Source organism: Rhagoletis zephyria, unplaced genomic scaffold, assembly GCF_001687245.7.
Source record: "Rhagoletis zephyria isolate East Lansing unplaced genomic scaffold, Rhagoletis_zephyria_1.1 Rzeph_scaffold_00189, whole genome shotgun sequence".
Classification (NCBI taxonomy): Eukaryota; Metazoa; Arthropoda; class Insecta; order Diptera; family Tephritidae; genus Rhagoletis; species Rhagoletis zephyria.
In genome coordinates, this window is record NW_016157273.1 from 178,847 (window position 1) to 202,365 (window position 23,519).

General features: G+C 35.7%; 1 protein-coding gene across 2 annotated transcripts in view; it reads left to right on the forward strand.

The window, feature by feature from the left end:
- wg (Wnt family member 1 wingless) overlaps nucleotides 1–20,523 on the forward strand; it is a 179,634-nt gene extending 159,111 nt beyond the window's left edge. For both annotated transcript variants that reach the window (XM_017609105.1, XM_017609104.1), the window contains exon 5: nucleotides 19,297–20,523. In XM_017609105.1, coding sequence (XP_017464594.1) covers nucleotides 19,297–19,603 — 307 coding nt within the window. In that variant the 3' untranslated portion in view covers nucleotides 19,604–20,523. The remainder of the gene's footprint in view (nucleotides 1–19,296) is intronic.
- The last annotated feature ends 2,996 nt before the right edge of the window (nucleotides 20,524–23,519 follow it).

Sequence of the window (23,519 nt, forward strand, 5' to 3'; positions counted from 1 at the left end):
CAGAAATAGTCCTAATTTTATGATGGTTCCTTAATATATTTTAACTACATTGCATTTGAGTATGGAGAGGCAACTATCTGGAAGTATTTTACATAAAAAATTTACTAAGTATTGCCCGGTTTGTAGTTGCAGTTAAAGAAAACACATGAAAAGGCACGATTTTTTTTAAATTCGGAAAAATGTAAATATTTCAAAAACGGTGACACTTTTACCTGAAAATTTTTTGTTTATCAGGGAGCTCACCCCCCCACCTACCTTCCTCTAAAGTTTGGCACGTTACTTCTGGGACACCCTGTATATAAGCGAGTCATTTCCGCATGCTACTGTGGCTGCTTTCGTCACTCGCGCGTACGATGTGATAATGATGCATGCGTAGATATGTATGTATACGTACATATGCTCATTTACTAAACAAAAATTGTAACATAAAAACGCGATTTAATTCAAGAAAAGGGCTATAGAAGTTTTTTGTCACGTGCAAAGTTTGTAAAAGATTGAAAAAGTCGGACGAGAGTAAGTTTTCTTGTCTAAAAGCTCTTTTGGTCTTAAATGGCGCATAATCTCCGTTCGACGGAGCTGAAGATTGTGCTCCACGTCATTTTACATAGCCGTATTAGTTCTACAGGTGTCGTACACGCAGCTTTTCTTCGTTCTGTCAAAAGAAGGTTTCAAATCGTCAAAAAGATGGTGTGTGTCGATTTGCTAATCTAGTGTCCTCTCGAGCTGCCAACTATCCTTAGCTATGAAGTGCCATATTGACGTTAAAAAAGTGCCAAAATGTGCCAAATAGAAAAATTAATTGTTCCCATTTAGCATTAAAATTAGAAATACATTCCTAAAACAAAAGTCCAATGCCAAAGTAAGAGAACCCAGTTGAATACAATACAGATATTAGGATTTAGTTGAGAAAAAGAAGTACAAAATTAAGTGCCATTGAAAAATTAAGTGCCATTAGAAGTAAAATGGGGCCAAAAAGGTAGGGCTTGAGACAAGATGGCAGCCCTGGTCCTCTCCAGGGTTTGGCGTGCTGTGAAAATCTGGGCAATGGTCGACTTACAAAGTCTGAAGTGGCACTGATAAGGTTCAATCAGTTGGTTCGTGAACGGCTTCAGTATTTCACGCTGTATCGTCGACAGGACCTTGTAGGCAATATTAATAAGGATTATTCCGCAATAGCAGGTACAAACGGCGGCCTCTCTATTCTGATGGACTGGACAAAGCACACTGAGATTCCAGTCTTGGGGCATGTATTCATCAGACCACATTCTGCTTAAAGGTCTGATTATGCATACTTCGCATAACTTCGCACAACTTCTTAAAAGTAACACAACTTTACAAATCGTAAGGCTGATTATGCCTCGCATGCAACCAAATTTATCAGTACTACCAAGCTTATGCATCGACGCAATAGTGTTATTCACGGTGTGTGAACAAAAACAGCTGATTTTTGGTTTCTTCAGGTAAGCGGATTTGTTTACAGAAAAATTCGTTAAAGTGGTTTTAATGGGGTATATTTGTAGTCCAAATTAAGCCGACACTAAAGTTCTTTGCAGTTTGACATAATTTGCAATGCAATATCTGTCAAAATATGTAAATAAATTACGTATGTTTTTCTTAAAAAATGATATATTTACTAGAAAGAGCATACAAATACCTTTCCAGCTTTTTTGCTTTTAAATTCATATTTTTCATATGTGGAAATGAAATCAGTTCCACTCATGTGGAAATCAGTTCACCTCATGTGGAAATCGTAGAGTTTTTTATTTTATAAATGTTGACACAGAATACGATGGGAGCTTGTACTTGACAAAAATCTTGATAAAATTCCCTTACAAACAATTTATCAAGAAAACACAGAATTGGGCGGTAAGTCTCTCTAACTAGGGTACGGACAAAAACCGGCTTTTAGCTTCAGGCGCTAAACGGTTAAGTAGTATATCAAGCAACATTGATGGGCCTTCAACAAGTGCTGCTAAAGATCTTACAAGCAACCTAAAAATTATTTTAGATTCCTCCAGCGAAAGCGAAGGCTCGGATGTGGAATCTGGAGACATTAAAAACATGTGAAATAAAGCTGAAGGCCTATCTTAAAAAAAACGAGTGAAAATCCTCTCGATTGGTGGAAACTAAACTAAAATACGACAAATTGACAGATCTTGTCGCATATATTTGAGCGCTCTACCCGCCAGCGTTCCAAGTGAGCAATTGTTCACTGCAGCCGGCCTTATATACGAGACTCAAAGAAATCGCCTCATGGGAGAAAAAGCAGCAAAATTACTTTTTTGAAATATAATAAGCCCCTTTTGAACTTTGACTACTACATTAAAACAGTGCATAGCACTCGTTAAATGTTCTAATAATTTACAAAATTTTTAAGTAAGAAAAACGATGACTGAGTTGATTATTTCTGTTTTAATGTTATTCCTAACATTCGTGTTCGCATTCGCATTCGTCAATTCGCATAGCGAAAATTCGCATTCGCATTCGCGAATGTGAAAAATATGACATTCGAAACATTCCTAGTACGAATAGCAATAACTTGGCTGAAAAACAACAAAGCTGCTGCATGTGACAGCCTGTGGCGAGGAGTTGATAAGGTGCATGCATCAAATCTTATGCAGAATATGGTCAGATGAATGCATGCCCGACGACTGGAATTTAAGTGTGCTCTGCCCAATCCACAAGAAATGGGTCCCAACCATTCGCACCAACTACTGCGGACACATTCTTCTAAGCATAGGTTATAAAGTTTTATAGAGTGTATTGTGCGAAAGACTGAAGCCACCGACAACGAACTGATTAACCCTTATCAGTGTGTCTTTACACCTGGCAAATCCCCTATAGACCACGTATTCACAATACACCAAATCTTGGAAAAGACCCGCGAGAAAAGCATCGACACTCACCACCTATTTGTCGACTTCAAAGCCGCTTCCGACAGCACTTAAAGAACTTGCCTATACGCCGCAATGTCTAAATTGGCATCCCCACTAAACTGATATGGCTGTGTAAAATGACCTTGAGTAATACCACCAGCTCCGTCAGAATTGGGAAAGATCTCTCCGAGCCGTTCGCCCCAAACCGATGTTCCAGACAGGGCGACTCCCTCTCGTGTGACTTCTTTAATCTGATGTTGTATAAGATAACAGGAGCTGCAGAACTGAACCGCTCAGGAATATCGACATCATCGGTAACCATAACCACGAAGTATGTTCTGCCTTTGCCAAGTTGGATAAGGAAGCAAATGGAATGGGTCTGGTGGTAAACGAGTAAGATGAAGTATCTGCGGTCATCAAACAAATAGTCAGCACATTCGCGCCTTGGCACCCACATCACTGTTGACAGTTATAATTTCAAGAAAGTAGAGAATTTCGTTTACTTGGGAACCAGCATTAACAACGATAACAATGACAGCGTGGAAATCCAACGCAGAATCCCTCTTGCCAAGAAGTGCTCCTTTGGACTGAGTGGGCAATTCAGGAGTAAAGTTCTCTCCCGACATACGAAAACCACACTCTATAAGCTATTCATCATACCTGTGCTGATATATGGCGCAGAAGCATGGACAATGACAACAACCGATGGGGCGGCTCTTGGAGTATTCGAGAGAAAGATTTTGCGGAAGATTTACGGGCCTTTACGCATTGGCGACGGCGAGTACCGCAGACGATGGAACGATGAGCTGTATAAGCTTTACAACGACATGGTCATAGTGCAGCGAATTAAAATACAGCGGCTCCGCTGGCTTGGCCATGTTGTTCGAATGGACACCGACGATCCAGCTCTGAAACATTCAACTCGGAACTATCTGGTGGTAACAGAGGAAGAGGGAGGCCCCCACTGAGATGGAAATACCAGGTGGGGAGACGGACTTGGCTTCACTAGGCATTTCCAATTGGCCGCAGTCGGCACATTAGAGAAACCACTGGCGTGCTTTGTTGACCTCGGCCAAAATGACTTAGGCGGTTACAGAGCCAAATAAGAAACAGAAGACATAGTTTTACTCTGAATAAAACATTATTTTCAAAGTAGTGTATAAGAGAGAATATTTTCTTTTGAAATTTTTACAAAAAATTTGGTAGAAATGGAAACAATAATAAACAATTTTGTAGATTTCAAATTTATTCTAAAAACTTTCCACATATCGATGTTCCTCTGCAATAACGGCATAACTCAAAATTTCATGTTTTTTAATTTTATAGCGGGCTAATCATATTTTTCTGTTGCAAATCATATGCCTAGTTGTTACGAATCCGACAGAGGCGCAGTTTTGCCATTTGTCACAAAACCGAAATGGCCAACCCTTACTACTGAACAGTGGCACTTGTCTCACATTTATCATGATAGGTTAGTGATGCTTCAATGTGAAATAACAACACTTTTCCTATTGCGCCGTTGTTCATTACATAGTTTAAGTAAGATATTTAGTAATTTTTTATTGGAAATAACGACACTTTTCGTTTCGTGCTGTTGTTAAGCAATACAAATGGAATTTTCTTCGTTCAACTATATACGAGTTGTTACGTATTTCGTATATATACAGTCCAGCACTTACCGAATCTTTAGAAAAAGGCGGAAGCTTACAAATTTTTCCAACAGAATGACTGCAAATTATACAGAATAATTACGTTCCAAAACATATTATTTATATTATATAAAAATTTTAAGTTGTGTCGTAATTGCAGAGATCCATTGATATTTGCAATATGCTCTCGAAACTTATTATTTCTTTAAATACTACAAATATTCTTCTTTCCAAAGTCATACAAAAACTTAAAATTGGTTAAAAAATAATTCATCCGAAAATGTTTTTTTAAGAATAAGTTGAGAATTGTAGGGTGTTAGAAAATTTTTAAACGCAGCCCTACAGCCTGCCGATTAAAAAGTTCATGATGGTCAACATCTGTGTATACCGCTATGCTTTCTAAAGATTTGTAGTTAGTTCTTTTACATTCACTTAAAACAAGTTCAGAATCTAGAAACTCAGGCCATCCACATTACTTTTTGTATAACACATAAACTTGCTTTTAAAATTTCAAGTGAATGAAGTTCTGCTGAAAGGATTCATATGAACGGCGTTAATTTACTACGGAGTGTGGCACCTTTTTCTTATTTATCAATTACTAAATTTTATTGCTTGGTATGGTATACAAAGAATTACCGTTTTCGACAGAAAATCCCATTCGCCCTTTTTAGTCATAAAATCCTGAAAAAAGGGCGAAATCCCACAAACTGATAACACTGGTAATAACCAACAATCTCTTCCGCAGTGGTACGAAGTGATTGGGAGACGAAATCCCACTGCTCATGTATATCCAAACGATAAGGAGTTGCTTTATTAAGCAGAAAAGTCGATTGCAAATTTTTTTAAGAGAAATCGTTTGCATCAAAAAATAATATAAAAACTATTAAAAAGCTGTCTAACTAACGATTCTTTTCTTTTACGTCTTAACCTTACTTCAAATTGGTGATTTCTTGTGACACAAATACACACCCCGATCTGCTAGACCGGGTTCCTTTTTATCAATTCTCTATATTACGGTTTTGAAGTTATTGAAAATATCTGTATGCAATTAGGTTAGTAGAAAATATTCAACTTATTTTATTAAAAACAGGAAAAATATGAATTTATTTCAAACCAAATAGTAATTCTTATGTTAGCCCTTTAAAATGATATACATACTTAAAATTGGGCTCTTAGAAAAGCTCCGAAAAAATACTAAGACAATGAAAAAGACAGGGACCGTAACAGTTACGACTTTAATTTAAAAAAATCGTTTTTTAACAATTATTTTTTGTCTTTTATTTAATGACTCCTTAAATAGCCGTTATCTCTGAATTTTATTCTATAAATCCAAAATAATAATTGTTTTCGATTTTTCTCCAAATAAGTGCAAATAACAGTTATTTTTGGTTTCTAAATTATATATCTCAGATAACTGTAATCGAAGACTTTTATTTATAAAAGTCATAAATAAAAACTAGTCACTGACCTTTGTTTTATAAATCATACTTATAAAAGTCATTTGTATAAGTCGTAGTAAGCTTTTGTTTCCCAACACCTTCTTAACTGCGAAAAATGTTAAGGACTTTTAAACGAATGATTTAAAAAATAAAAGTCGGTGACTGATTTATATTGATGACTTTTAAAAGTAAAAGCCACTGACTGATTTTTATTGATGACTTTTACAAATAAAAGTATTCAATAACTGTTATCTGAGACATATACATAATATAAAAATCAAAAATAATTATTATTTTATTTACTTTTAGTTGTAGAACATTTCCTTCTTAGTGAATTTTCCCATGACAGTTTTCATCAATAACTGTTATGTTCACTGTTTTAATCAGCTTCACTGAATTTTTCTACTACTTGCTTACCTACTGAAATAATTGCACAAACACACACCCCGGTCTCACAGACCATTTAAAGCGTACAGCGCTGAATGTCCACTTACCCAGGTCGTACTTGTCACACTAAATTTAGCGTAATAACAAATCATTAAGATTTCCCGTTATTTAATTTCGAGCAATAGGTTAAATTAGTGGTGACATAACCATAACCATATAAAACAGCTGTTCCAACCAACCTTATGGCGCGAACACTGTATTCGATTAGTAGTGCCACACCATAACCATAGCCATAGAGATCAATTGAATTTTGGTTTTCCGCCATAACCATAATCAGCTGATATCTGAAGTGCGAGTAACAACGTGTTACCAGACGTTAAAAAAAAAAATTGTTCGCAGCCAACGTTTTGGCATAAGTGTAGAAATGAACCAAACCAAAATGTACTTGGATAGAACTTCTCACGCGGATTTCAACTGTACCAAAATTATTTGGCGCAAAAATTTTAAAAAGATGTAAAAGTTTAAATTAAATTTTTGATTTTTTTAACGTTAATATCTTATGAACTACATAACCGATCCAAAAATTAGTGATTAGTGATTAAACACAATTAATTTATCTTTCAGTTGATGTACATACATAATAACTAAGAAAGTACAAGTCATCACCTTTAAATTAATGTACATATTTCTTATTATCAGCTGTTGAGTTTTAGGAATTTAGTGATAGTAAAAGAAGTTTTGCCCAAATATACTATGGTATTACACATGTTCCGCGTCTGGCAACACCGACATTGTCGACTACGAGAAATCAGCTGTTTATGGTTATGAAAGCTATAATCGATGATAGTTAGTGTGGTTACGGTTATGGCAATGGTTATGGCTATGGCGTTATGGTATGTCACCACTAATTTACCCTAATAAAAATATTTATTTCCTTAATGGTTGTTGTTGTTTCCGACAGAGTGGGTGTATGATTTATTTTGGAACGAACTTCCGTCATCCCTTGTCAAATTTGGTTTGGAGACAAACCGGTTTCGGTGTTGTGCCATCTTCAGTGTCATTTTTTCGAAAATGAGTCAAATGAGTCGATACAAAAATATTTAAGATCACACGGTCTCACAGACAGTAAGGTGTATGAAGAACGGTTAAATAACTAAAGAAACAAAATAGAAAAGAAATTCACAAGAAATTTTGAAGTGCCAAGACGTTTGGGTTGAACTTGGTGACTCCTCATATAAATAAGTTTTTATTTTGTACTAGCCAATGTCCGCTTGCTTCATGGCGCCTAATAAGAACGATTGAGTTGGCCAATGCAAAATAGCGTATTGAAGCAAAAACAGTCCGTAAAGTCAAAACCACTAAAGCGCAGTATCCTCCTCACACATAGGCCAAGAGTAGTAACGCTGTGATACCATATGGAATACGTCATGAGCTTTACCGATGGTCTTATTTCCACCTGTGAGATCTCTGCCAAGCATGCGTAATCTTTTTCAATGGTCTTGCAACTACAACATTGGTCCGATGCGTAAGCCAACAAAAGTCTTTATAAGGAAACTCAGGAGCACAGATAGCAGGCGGGCCAAGAATCCTAGCTGTCCCACAGGATTGCCTATATGAATCGTGTGATCTCTTGAACATCGTTCAAATGAAGCAGTTGATATACCTAACGTAATCTTTCCTTGTTAATTCGCCACCTTTACAATTCGTGTTAATATTTATGAACTGGTTTGCAGGTAGATGCAAGATCGCATTTAGGGTGCATGAGGGCATCAGACCGCCGCTTATACAATTTTGTGGTCTCTCTATGCATACTTAGTGTCATCCTTCATTTAGCCATCTGAATACTAAATTCGTATAACTTAAACATATGGCCAAAGCAGACTAAACACGCTGGTTTTCTATACATTTCGGCTGCAGCGCCATACATTGGGTCCATTTTCTGCAAAACCATTGCTTTTCATAAAATGAATACGTATTATGTATTTCAACCAGATTGTATAACAAAAAAAATTTTCCAAATACCTTGACTCCAGCGCTACCCAGCAGGTCCATTTTTTTAAAAAGAACTAGTTTTTACTCGCTGGTTTCAGCCCACGTCTTTATACAAATATGAAAAATACTTTATGTAAAAATGTTATATTTTATTTCTGCTCTAATTTTAATATAGCCGTGATATCAGAATATGGTAGATTGTATAGCTTGGGTGTTATGGAATGAAATGCAATAATAATTTTTTGGTACAGCAGGTGTTTTTATTTAGGTTGAAATCAGGGTTCCGATTTTCCTTATTTTAGCCCCTCACTCGCTCGTTAGTCTGCTCTGAGCTAGCGCAACTCACGAGCAACACGCGAGGCTGTTTGCAAACGAGCACTCGTTAAGTACGAGCGCACGCGCTGAGCAGCCAGCGAGCGAGTAAGCAAACGAGGGCAGCGCAAGAGTAGAGCGGCAAGCAAACGAGGGCCTCATTAGCTCTGCCCTCGCGAGGGCGTCGTTGCGAGCGAGGCACTAATTTGCAGCAGCAGACGAGCAAGGCGAGTAAACGAGCGAGGCAGATGAGGCGAGTAAACGAGCGAGGCAAATGAGGCAAGCAGATTAGACAGGCAAACGTGTTGTTTGGTCGGTAAAAATGTATGGGATAAAAATTGCAGCAACTAAGAATTTCGAGTAAAGGATTGTATGCACGCATGCAGATATGTATATACACATATGTTTATATATATTTATGTATATATTCTCATGCACAGAAGAATAGATTCGTGCTATTTTGACCAGTTGTATCTACTAGGTAGGTACATATGTGCATACATATCTATGTAGGTATAATGTTTTTAATGTTCAATAATTTCTTATAAAATTTCAACTTATACACTTATGTCTCTTTTTATGCGGATTTGAATTTATGCGGTTTTTCAAACACTTTTTTCGCTGTAGCGATTTTGCTTTTTTGAGAGCTTTTATTACTTTTTTCTACTATTCTTACATACAAGTAATTACTAAGTAATTTGACTAAGTAACTATGTTACATATCTGTGTTCATATTGAAAAGTAGCTTATGTCGAAAGGCTGGCTTTAGTATAAATCGGCATTCGCAGCATACGATTGCGAATGACTCACTGGCGGTAAGCCGTTGAACAACTTTTAGCAAATAAACGTGGAAGAAATAGTTCCGATACTAGCAAGTCAATATTCTTATTAAGTCTCATCAAAAAATTCCTTGCCGTTTAAAAAATAAAGGGATTGCCGCATTATACTAAAGCCAACCTTTCGACATAAGCTACTTTTCCATACGAACACAGATATGTATAAATGAGAATATAATATTTATAAAAATCATTATTTTGTCTTTCATTTCATAAATGAGTAGGACATCAGCATTTTCAAATGAATATTCCTGGTTTATCCCCCATACATATGTATGTATGTAGGATAATACAAACTACTATTTGATAATTAAGGCTGGTCCACATAGAACTTCCGCGTTGACTTTCTAGTTGGCGTTGGTTTGACAGAACGCAAGTTAAAAGTATGCGTTCTACAATGAAGCTTGGCAGAGACTACTTTGGCCACTGAAATAATATTTCATATCAATAATTGCATGAAAAATTATATTTCTTGCCTTCATTTGATTAAAAGGAAAAAACATTTCATTTAATTTTATTTATTTGCAACAGCTGGCGACCGACGCAGCGATCTTTCTGCTTTGTGTTGGCCTTAGCATTGCCAAATTTTGGATATGTGGACGGCTGCTTTGAAATTCGACGCCAACGCAACGCCAAAGTTGTATGCGAACCGGTCTCTATTCCTTGTTTACGCAAATTTTCCCATGTCTACATATCCATATATGGGCATTCCCATGGTGGCGCACGGGGCAGTCGTACGATTTCAATGTGATACAAAAAAGGAATACCATTTGTTTTCTTTAACTTTTTGTATAGCACATAATTAGCTCTATATTTAACCGAAAAATGAAATCAATCGAACTGCTTGGTCCTGAAATATAAGCATTTAAAGAGAGTGTCGTTACGTGACAAAAAATGGAAGTTGATTTTTTCTTTTCTTACAAAATCGCAAAACTCTGCGAATTGTGGATGGCTATTTTCATGAAACTTATTTTAATATGATTTAGAGCAATTCTAGTTGTTTTTAGAGTTTTTTGAATTAATGCAAATTGTTTCAATTCTCTTTTACAACCCAAAGTGTCAAACGTGACGTGACGTGGCGTCACGTGACATAAATTTCCATCGTTATATTTTTGTTAATATTGCTTTTAAATGAATTTTCAACGCAAATAAAACATGTATTTTATGTAGAATATACTTTATATTTTGACTTCAGCGCCAATTCAGGGTCAATTTATTAGAAATCTATGATTTATTATGTTTCAACCACATACGCCAAATTCGAACCAAATCGGACCATAAATACGGTTTTTCGAAATATCTCGACCTTGGCACCAACTAGGAAGACCATTTTATGCAAACATGATTCTACTTACATAGCCAGTATATATTTTAAAAAGCAGACAAATCGGCCCGTAAATACGTTAGATATAAAACTTATATTTTTTTTGTCGTGGTGGACCTTCCGCTGGAAACACCCATATGCATGCATACATATGTATGTACATATGTCCTTGAACAACAGGCCACAAATAAATTTTTTCACCAAGGACTATATTTCATTCAGGTATACAGCATAACTGCTACAAGTAGCAAACTATTTTGTGGGTGTTAACAAGTGCTTACTTGTTTTTTGTTTCTGCGGCACAAACGATTATAATTTCTTCGTTACTTACTTTTCTCTGTAAAGACAAAATACATGCATATGTACATACATACATAAATGCATATATGTATACATAAATACGTACATACAAACATATATGTATAAATATGCAAGTTATGTGTGTACACATGTATGAATATAACTCTAAAAAATAATTCATTCCATAAACTATGCTTATATATGTAATCAATTTTATTTGTTGTTTTAAATGCTGCCCTAATATAATACTTTACATATATATATATGCATATGTACATACAATTATTAACATACTTTCGTGTATAATCTATTGACATACATTCCCACATTTTTATGCACAAAAATGCATGTGTTGTATAGTACACTCGGAGCGCTCGCTCGTCGCTCACTCGTCTTTCCTAGCAGAGTGAGTATGCAGACAGCTACTCGCCTCGCACTGCGAGCGAGGCAACACACAACAGCCTCGCGCGTTTAATAGGAGCGCGAGCAAAAAAGCAGCGCTCGCTCGTTTGGCGAGCGAGCCAAACTTCTCGTGCCTCGCCTCATTGCTTCTACGAGTACGAGCTGCGAGCGCTTCGTTGTCTGCGAGGATTGAGTAGGAGTTTGCTCGCTCGCTCGCTCGAACTCCGAGCTTTTGCCCACCCTGGTTGAAATATCGNCAGACAGCTACTCGCCTCGCACTGCGAGCGAGGCAACACACAACAGCCTCGCGCGTTTAATAGGAGCGCGAGCAAAAAAGCAGCGCTCGCTCGTTTGGCGAGCGAGCCAAACTTCTCGTGCCTCGCCTCATTGCTTCTACGAGTACGAGCTGCGAGCGCTTCGTTGTCTGCGAGGATTGAGTAGGAGTTTGCTCGCTCGCTCGCTCGAACTCCGAGCTTTTGCCCACCCTGGTTGAAATATCGCCAACAAATCTATATATATAAAATAATAGCCGTTTTCGTTGTTCGGAGTTAACTCGAAAACTACTGCATAGATTTCAGTCAAATTTTCAGAGGTTTTACTTGCATATACGGTCCTATTATAAGCTACCAGAATACTCGGTAGTTGGCGCTGGAGTCGAGTTATTTATAAAAATCGTATTTATGAACCGATTTATTTTAAATTCAAAATGTGAGCTACTATCATGATGGCAAACACATTTACCAAAAATAGACTCGCTAGGTAGCGCGGGAGTCGAGTTATTTATAAAAGACGTATTTATGAACCGATTTATTTCAAATTCAAAAGGTATAGTTTCAGCATATCAAAAGCGGAGACGCTAGGTGGAGAGTTATTTATAACAGTTGTATTTATGAATCTATTTTGTTAATACACATTCGAAACGTTTATTACTTACATGATGATTTTTTTTTTCATTCGAACATATTCAGCCTTATCATGAGTTTCATCTTCCCTGAACCGGTTCACTTTTCGCTTTTGGTTTCCATGTACTTACTATGGGGGGAATCAAAATTTCGCATGAATTATTTTTCGGGCGAAACTAAGGATAAGGAAGATTACATACATAAAATGAGAGCCATTTCCTTTTTTCGGACTAAACTCAAAAACCACTCAATAGAGCTCAGTCAAATTGTCGGAGGTCCTATTATAGGGTACTAAAAAACACGGTGGTGGCGCTGGAGTAGAGTTACTTATAAAAGTCTTATTTATTAACAGATTTCGTTCAAATTCGCAGCGTGACTACCTGTATGATGAAAAATTCCTTTGCTAAAAATGGACCGCTGGAGTTTAGGTATTAAGAAAATCCGTATTTTTTATAAAATCTGATTGGAATTCATAATTCGTATTCAATTCATGACAAGCAAAGGTTTTACAGAAAAGGGACCCAATGGATGACGCCGCACCCGAAATATATAGAAACCCCCACGTGGTTTGTTCTGCTTTGGCCCTGTGTTTATCTTAGACGAATTTACTTTTCAGATGGCTAATTCAAGGATGCGTTTAAGTATGCATATAAAGACCGTAAGGCTGTGTAAGCGTGATCTTGCATCTACCTCCGATTGACGAAGTTGCTCGAGGCGGCCGTTATTACAGCAGTAAGACTCAAAGAAACCAATTCACAAATATTAAGACGAATTGTAAAAGTGGCGAATTGACAAGGAAATATTCGACCACATCTGTCCAGGAAGGAACACGATAGGTATATCAATAGCTTCATTTGAACGATATTCATGAGATCACACGACTCATTTAGCCAATGTACGCGAAAACTTTTCATCCTGTGGGGCAGCGAGGATTCTTGGCCCTCCTATAATTGAAAACTCTGATCTGTGCTCTTGAGTTTCCGTATAAGGACTTTTATTGGCTTACATGAAATACCGGACCAACGCTGAAGTCNCCGGTTCACTTTTCGCTTTTGGTTTCCATGTACTTACTATGGGGGGAATCAAAATTTCGCATGAATTATTTTTCGGGCGAAACTAAGGATAAGGAAGATTACATACATAAAATGAGAGCCATTTCCTTTTTTCGGACTAAACTCAAAAACCACTCAATAGAGCTCAGTCAAATTGTCGGAGGTCCTATTATAGGGTACTAAAAAACACGGTGGTGGCGCTGGAGTAGAGTTACTTATAAAAGTCTTATTTATTAACAGATTTCGTTCAAATTCGCAGCGTGACTACCTGTATGATGAAAAATTCCTTTGCTAAAAATGGACCGCTGGAGTTTAGGTATTAANTCATCCTTGTTTGAGGCTAATCTATTCATGTACATACATACATACATCTTATTCCTAAACTGCTGCTTAGCACGTTTCTTTAATTCACTATCAATATTAAAGCATACATTTAGGAGGCATTTCCGCCCCAACCATGTACATGTATGGCATTGGTATTGGTGTGACTTTTGAATTGATTTTTTCGCTCTATTTTAAACTAATTTGAAATTTTAAAAATTGCCTACACATCGGCATCAAAATACCTTTCTAATGATATGNCTTTTATTGGCTTACATGAAATACCGGACCAACGCTGAAGTCGCAGGATCATAGAACAATATTACGCACGCTTGGCAGAGATCTCACAGGTGGAAATAAGACCATAGGTAAAACGCATTACCTCGAAAGGTATTAGTATTCCATATGGAATCACAGTGCTAGTATTCTTGGCAATTGTGTGAGGAGGANACATACTAGCAAATGCCCGCTTGCTTCGCGGCGCCTAATAAGATCTTTTGCGTTGGTAAATTCAAAAATAGCGTTTAAAAGTAAAAGCAGTCTGTAAAGTATTCATTTTTAGTTTAAATTTAAACGACTAAAAAACGGAATCCTCCTCACACATATGCCAAGAATAGTAGCGCTGTGATTACATATGGAATACTAATCTCTTTCGATGTAATGCGTTTTACCTATAGTCCTATTTCCTCCTGTGAGATCTCTGCCAAGCGTGCGTAATATTCTTCTATGATCCTGTAACTTCAGCATTGGTCCGGTATACCATGTAAGCTAATAAAAGTCCTTATACGGAAACTCAAGAGCACAGATGAGCGTTTTCAATTATAATTATAGGAGGGCCAAGAATTCTCGCTGCCCGACAGGATGAAAAGTTTTCGCGTACATTGGCTAAATGAGTCGTGTGATCTCACTAATATCGTTCAAATGAAGCCATTGATATACCTATTGTGTTCCTTCTTGGACAGATGTGGTCGAATCCTTCGTTGTCAATTCGCCACTTTTACAATTCGTCTTAATATTTATGAATTGGTTTCTTTGAGTCTTACTGCTGTAATAACGGCCGCCTCGAGTACGTCAATCGGAGGTAGATGCAAGATCACGCTTATACAGTCTTACGGTCTTTATATGCATACTTAAACGCATCCTTGAATTAGCCATCTGAAAAGTAAATTTGTCTAAGATTAACACAGGGCCAAAGCAGAACAAACCCCGTGGGGGTTTCTATATATTTCGGGTGCGGCGTCATCCATTGGGTCCCTTTTCTGCAAAACCGTTGCTTGTCATGAAATGAATACGAATTATGAATTCCAATCAGATTTTATAAAAAATACGGATTTTCTTAATACCTAAACTCCAGCGGTCCATTTTTAGCAAAGGAATTTTTCATCATACAGGTAGTCACGCTGCGAATTTGAACGAAATCTGTTAATAAATAAGACTTTTATAAGTAGCTCTACTCCAGCGCCACCAGCGTGTTTTCTAGTAGCCTAAAATAGGACCTCCGACAATTTGGCTGGGCTCTATTGAGTGGTTTTTGAGTTTAGTCCGAAAAAAAGAAATGGCTATCATTTTATGTATGTAATGAAAAAAAATTCGGGCGAAAATTTTGATTCCCCCCATAGTAAGTACATGGAAACCAAAAGCGAATAGTGAACCGGTTCATGGAAGATGAAACTCATGACAAGGCTGAATATGTTTCGAATGAAAAAAAAATCATCATGAAAGTAATAAACGTTTCGAATGTGTATTAACAAAATGTGTTCATAAGTACGGCTTTTATAAATAACTCGACTCCAGCACCACCTAGCGGGTCCGTTTTTCTCAAGTGCTTTTTTCATCATGCTTAAGAAATCGTTTCATAAATACAACTTTTATAAATAACTCGCCCCCCGCGCCACCTAGCGGCTCCATTTTTGGTATGCTGAAACTATACCTTTTGAATTTGAAATAAATCGGTTCATAAATACGACTTTTATAAATAGCTCGACTCCCGCGCTACCTAGCGGGTCTATTTTTGGTAAATGTGTTTGCCATCATGATAGTAGCTTACATTTTGAATTTAAAAGAAATCGGTTCATATATACGATTTTTATAAATAACTCGATCCCAGCTCCACCTACCGAGGTTTCTGGTAGCCTATGACCATGTATGCAAGGTAAAACCTCTGAAAATTTGACTGAAATCTATGCAGTAGTTTTTGAGTTAACTCCGAACAACGAAAACGGCTATTATTTTATATATATAGATGTAGGTATGTAGATAGGGCAGTCTATAACGGAACTCATAAAAATCAAAGCCTTCAACTTTAAGCAAAATTAAAAAAAAAATCTTCAAAACTTTACCATTAATAAAAATTAATACATAGTTACGATTGCGATTTAGAAATCTAGGGGAAAGTGGTTCCTAATCGAATGATACTTTCCCGTTTATGTAAATGTATATATGCAGCCTTTCCAATAACTGCCTCTTTTCGCCATAAGTACGGTATTGATAACATATGTATGTATGTAGCAGTGCCGAATTTCAGGATGTTAGCATAAGCGGTCCCAGATATAAGCTATATGAGAAGTTCCGTTTGTATGGGAGGCGCCACGCCCCTTTTCCAATGCGTACATCGGTGAAAACTGCATTCAATTCCATACATTAGTTTTTGCGTGATGCGCTTACAAACATACAGACAGGCAGACCAAAATTAAAAAATTGTTCATTTGGCTTCTGTTGATCTAACTAAACCCCTATTAACTTTTCTTTAATATCTATTATGTACAGATATCGGCCTGTTACAATTTTATTATTCTCAAATGCTTTCGTTTGATACTCATATGGCAACATTTAGTTTATGTTATCAATTTAACTAAATTAAATTTTTCAAATAGGTGGCAACCCGCTTCAAAAATATTTTCGAAAGTAAGCTTTAGTTTAATATCCGTGTTGTAATATTTCATTTATTTTACCAATTAAAATGAATACAATTTTTCGAACATGTGGCAACCTCCCATAAAATATTTTTGGCTGTAAACCCTCTTTCGTTTGACGCCAATATTGAAATATTTAGTTTGTGTTATCAATTAAATTAAATAAAAGTTTTCAAGCAGGTGGCAGCCTTCCACAAAAATATTTTGAGCTGTAAGCCTTTGTAAGCCTCTTTCTTTTGACAGCCATATTGCAATATTTATTTCATCAAATCAATTAACTTAGACTGAAATTTTCAAACAGGTGGCAACTCTCTAATTTTTTCTTCTATATTGTAAGTTAGACCTATAGCGATACATTAGGAAAAACTGAAATCGATTCCACAAATTAATTTCCAAGTGATGCGCGTATAAAGGTATGTAGATATACAGACAGACAGACAAAAATTCTAAAAATTGTATATTTGGCTGCTGTACCTCTTATAAAACCCCATATTAATTTGTCTTTAATATTTATAATGTAAAGACATCAGCCTGTTACAATTTTATTATAAGTGTAGATTTCATTTATTTTATCAATTTAATTCAATAAAAATCTTCAAACAGGTGGCAACCCTCAAAAATATTTTCGGCAGTAAACTTCCCACAACCTTTTCAATTTGATTCCCATATTGCAATATTCAATTTATTTTATAGATAAAATGAAATTAAAATTTTCAAACAGGTGGCAACCCTCAAAAAATATCTTCGGCTGCAAGCCTTCTTAAACCTGTTTCTTTTGACGGCCATATTGCAATATTTACTTTTTCATATCAATTTACTTAAACTGTAATTTTCAAACCGGTGGCAACTCTCCATTTTTTTCTGTAAGTTAGACCTCTAGCAATACATCGGTGAAAACTGCGTTCAATTCCATGCATTCGCTTTCAAGTGATGCGTGTGCAAACATACAGACAAGCAGACAAAAATTCAAAAATTTGTTGACTTGGATTCTGTTGCTCTAATAAAGACGCCCCACATTAATCTTTCTTTAATATCTATAACACAGGGCAACACTGATTTTGTTTCCTGAAATGTAAAAGCAGTTTTCGATAGACCTTTTTGTGCTGATTGCGAATCTGTTTCCATCAACTTTAGATTTTGAGAAAAACGTGGTCAAAGTACCAAAAGATCGCGTTTTTTGCAATATTTGAGAAGCTCTAGCAAAAAAACTATATTAAAGCTAGAACTCTCGTTCACCTTGACTTGATGGTCACTTATAGTCATTTATTGAATAATAATAAAATACTGGAGTATTGTGCTATTGGAATAAATGACTATAAGTGACCTTAGGGTCAAGGTACTTTCAGAGATTGTAGTTGAAAGTTCAAGCCTTAATTTAAGCCAAAGTGGAAGATTCTATCACCTTTTGTTTAATTGAGGTAGGTACTCAAACTTCGCCAAAATCAGTTTTTGCTAATCAACAAATGCCTATAAGTGACCATCATGTCAAGGTACACGATTGGTATTTCCAGGAATAGTTGCAAAAAACGCGATTTTTTGATACTTTGACCAGGTTTTTCTCAAAATCTAAAGCTGATGGAAACTTTATACCTACAGATTCGTAATCAGCACAAAAAAGTCTATCAAAAACAGCTTTAACATTTTAGGAAACAAAATGTTTTCCCATTTTTGTTGGCCTGTGTAATATACAGATATCGGCCTGTTAAAATTGTATATGTATAGATGTGTTTTTAACTCAAGATTATGGCCCGTAGTTATAGACAAGTTAGAGGCAGGTTTTAACATTTAAAACTGTATATTAAGATAAACACCCTTTTAACACTGTCATAGTCAACTTAAAAGACCTTTTAACTTTAAAACGGCGTTTTAAATTTAAAATGAGGTTGACGAGGTTTTAAAATCTTAAAAGCGTACCCTAAGTAGACGTTTTCCTGTCAAAATTTGCGGAGAAAATACAAAAGTGGTCTTAATTTGAAGAATATGCTTCCCAATCAAAGGATATCTCGAGATTTTGCGATTTTGGATGATACTATCGCAACCAGAAATAGGAAAACATACAAGGAACGTCAAGATCCTTTTCAAATGAAAGAGGAGGACCGCAAGCAGATCTTTACAGCAGCAGTCCAGTTAACTTCACGAATTCTTTTCACTTCCTATAAAAATTAAATTATTTACGTTGATAAAATATATCTTACAAAAATTTGTTATTTACTTACAGTTTGCTGCGCCATTTTCAAAATTATTTATAAAAGTCAGTTGACACAGGGTGAACTTGCTAAAATAACAAAGTTTTCCTAATGGCGATTGGTTACTTTTTTTCATTTTATATTAGTGGCCCTGTTTTATGTCAATCTAGCAAAAACCTGCCTCTAACATGTCTATAACTGACTAAAACTTAAAGCCTGCTCTTAACTTAAAGATTAATTTTAACTAGAAGAGGTTTTAACTTTCGACTATAACTACGGCCCGTATGTGTTTAACTCTGTAGTCTAGTCTTAAGCTGGCACTTTTAAATATTCATCTACTTATACTAGCTTTTTATATACATGTTAGGAATTCTCATACTAAAATATTAAAACTATTTTTCAACAGATACAATTTCCAGTTGAAACCACACAATCCTGAACACAAACCACCTGGTCCTAAAGATATTGTTTACCTGGAACAGTCACCGAGTTTTTGCGAGAAAAATTTGCGCTTGGGCATCCAAGGAACGCATGGACGTCAATGCAATGATACATCTATCGGCGTTGATGGGTGTGATTTGATGTGTTGCGGTAGGGGTTATCGTACGCAAGAAGTCGTCGTCGTTGAACGCTGTGCATGCACGTTTCACTGGTGCTGTGAAGTCAAGTGTAAATTATGTCGAACGAAAAAGACAATACACACATGCCTTTAGATGCATTCTTAGTTATATGCATGTTCCTATTACCCCAATAACTTCTACAAGCTCAATAAGCCTACAAGTTTTTAATGGGAATATACATATTTATACAATAAATAAAATGCTTGCAGAGTCTGCCACAAATCATCATCAAGGAATATATACATAAATACATAGATACATATGTAAAAATATCAAATCATATGTAACAAGGTTTTGAACAGGAAAACGATCAAGCGAAATTTGAATATTAAGCAAAGCTGAATTAAAAGTTGGAGATCGAAGATATGCTGGCGCCTTGCCGCTTGTTATACGCTATTTATTTATTTATTTTTATGCAATTTTGCTATAAAGTTTATCCGTCATATGAAATAGTAGTACATAATATTTAGCTGTCAAGAAAGTGAGTATGCTTAAGTTGTTGCATCAGTATTTTAGTGGTGAAGCTAATATACATATATATATGTATATGTATAAATGATATGTATATGTATGTATGTATAAACATACATCCCATTCATGGATAACATCCCAGTAGAAATCGGTTGTATGCATTCATGAAGTATGCATGCTGTATGAGTGAATAGTGTGAACAATTCATGCGTAGTCATGTAAATTCAAATTCTAGCGAATTGCAAGGGAACGCATGTTGTTGTTGTTTTAAGAACACTTCTTGATAAATTTGAACTGGAATTTTTGTAACATTTTCAGTCTAGTAAAAAATTTTAGTGAACGGACGTGTTGTGCGATAATATTTTCAGCTCTAGCGGGCTTTTACAAGATATGCATTTGCATATGTAAATGATGCTTTTTTGTATATCCCCGTATATTAAAATATATCAGAAAAGTAACATTAACATATGGAGATACATATGTATCTTGTAGGAATGCTTTAATACTGTTCCATTAATGCAGTTTTGTATGTTTGAAACATTAGACAGCCATATGCATACAGCAGTAGTACAAGTATATGGTTAGAGTATGCATACGCTCTGAGAAACCACACGTGTTAAATGGAAATGAAGGTTCATTTATACTGGCATGTATACACAGCAGCAAGCTCATGCCACCAACAGCGATGTCGTATGCATAAAATTTCTACTGGGATGTATCAGTTGGGCTCCGTAGTAACTCGTTTGCATACAGTACTCTTACACGATATGCATTTCCATACGAGTACATGCAAAAAAGTAGCATTTACAGATGCAATTACACATCGTGTAAGAGCCCTGTTACACTTCTGAATCAGCCCTGTTCATGTTTTGTTTGCAAGTTTATTATACATACATACATATGTATGTATATCAATATATCTCATTTTAATAATTAGGCGAAACCCACCTAATTAAGCGCTTTTTTGCGCTTTCAATCAACAGTATTAAAGCAATTGAATTTTTATGTAGTATGTAGATACTCTTTAAAGGAATAATCACAACAAATTCCCAGTTCATTATTTTATAAATGTCGTTAAATTTACATAAATATAATAACCTTTTATTCTACTTGATGTACAGAAATACACCTAAATAAAGACTGAACTGTTGTAAAGTACTTAATTAAGAGCCTATCACTTGTTCATTTAGTTTCCAGATTTTTAGAATGAAATGCTTTAGCGTAGATAATATCTATGTGTGCATATGCATAAGGATATACATACATTAGACCTTATTATGATGCATGGAGCGAAACAAATTTAATTTTCCTAAAAATTGTGAAACAGTGATTATCCAGTATGCAGCACTGACCTGGTGACCAAAATTCAAGCAAACTGCAAAAGTTTCACCGTTTGGCTTGTGTGGATCAAGAAAACAGTAAGACGATTTTTCAAATGGAGCTTTTGGGGATTTTCTATGTTAGCGATTTTAAATTTCTGAACAGGTAGACTATTTTGAAACAAATTCATTTTCAAATTCAAATAAGATTATTTTTAAAGGAGCGTTTACAATGTTAGCCCTGAGCTGAGAATGCTTTCTTTGAAATGTTCTTCTGTTCGAATTACAATTACAGCTTGGAGTGAAGTTGTCTTTATGCTCGATGTTTGAAAACGTTTGCCCGTAGTTATAGCCAAAATAAAGTCGATCCTAAAGTATGGAGTATTTCTCAAAAAAGCTTGTTTTAACTTAAGGGTCAACTTTATTTTGACTATAACTTCGGGCCATTGTATTTATGCCATTAAGAACGCGAAAGTTCATTCCAAGCGAATATTGTAAACAGGAGAACATTTAAAAAAGCGCTGCCAACCCCAAGCTAACTTTGAAAATGCACCCTAATAATCGTAAGCAATTTAAATAGTATGAGGAGCTTGCTATTATTTATAAGGTTCCGGAAAGTCCTAGGGTTAGTTGCAGCCAGACATATTAAAATCATACAATTTATTTTCTTATATTGAAATAATTGCCAGATCCATTGTTTTTACACCCGAGCGCACTTGTGCATAAGGGTATTATCGCACATAGTGTTTGTTTGTAACAGTCTGAAAAACTACTTTTAGGTTAGATAACTAATACTTACCAATAAATTAGTACAAGGTAAGTCTGAATGCGCTTGTGAACCCTTTGAAGTGTCATCTCAATACCGAGTCTCGTTAAAGCCAGTATTCAGCTCTCAACAAAAGCAAAAACTCATATAAAATGACGTGCAAGAAATGGCTAAGAAATTTTTTTGTGCCAAATTTCCTTGAGGCAGTACGCAGTTCTTAAGAAATTTTCTACGCTTTTTACTACAGTTTTCTAAAGTTTTTTGTAAAAAAAAAGAGCACAAGGCAACCCACGTTTGCAACAGAAATATATGCCCGTTCTATTATTTCTGGCCTTAAACAGTAACTCTGGTAGACAGCTCATAAGTTGTGAGAGGCTTAAAATCAAATGGGAGATTCGACCGTACACTTTCGAACTTATGAGCAAGTGGCAGCGTTGCCGCATATATACCAAAATGCTCATAATGAAAAGATAAATCGATTAAGCCATGTCTGTCTGTCCATCCATCTGCCCATCCGTCCGTTTATACGATAACTCGAGAAAAAATTGAGATATCTTAATGAAATATCTTCATTAATGTATATTTTAACTATCAATATCTTATAAATATAAGTGTAAAATTTTTTTATCTAAAACTAATATATTAGTCCTTGACATATATTTTTTGGAAGTGAAACTTCTTAAGAGGCGGTATCGCAAAAATGGAGTGTGAAATTTTTAAGACTGACCGAATTTACATGAGTAAGAAGGGAGATATAGTATAGTATACTAGAATTTAATGGGCTGCAAAACTGCATACTCAAAAAATTCTAAAAAATGTGATTAAAAAGTTTAAAATTTGCATTAAAATTTTCTGAATTTTCGCGAGCTTTGCACAAAGTTTAAAAGTTATATTTTTATGTTTTTGTTGTGGAATGAACCATATTTTTATACAAAATTTGCAGAAAAATATTGGAATAAAAATTGTTGCATATATTATGAAAAATTTGTTGTACCAATACTTTGTTCCGGCAGTGTATGTAACTCAATCGCCTAATGTAGCAATGGGCATAATATGCACATACGGGCAAAATGCCCAAACGTGCACACCGCGGGCAAATGTGCAAACCGTTGGGTAGATGAGGTGAGGTAATTATGCCTGGGGGGGGGGGGCTGGGAACAGAAAATTTTGCGCGAATTGCATCTGTATGTGTGATCGGAATGAGAGAACAAGTATAAGTGAGTACTCATGAATGTGAGACCCCATGGCTGCCAACTTTCCTAAAAGCACCAAAACTTGGGACAAATCAAAACACCAAACATTTTTTTTCAGTAAAATTTAATATGCATCTATACTACATTAGTGATCGGTCCAAGATATTAAATAGTAACGAACTAATAACGATTTTAAAATTTTATAGAACCAATTGAATTTTCACTTTAATCACACTTTGGTAAATACATTTTGATTAAAT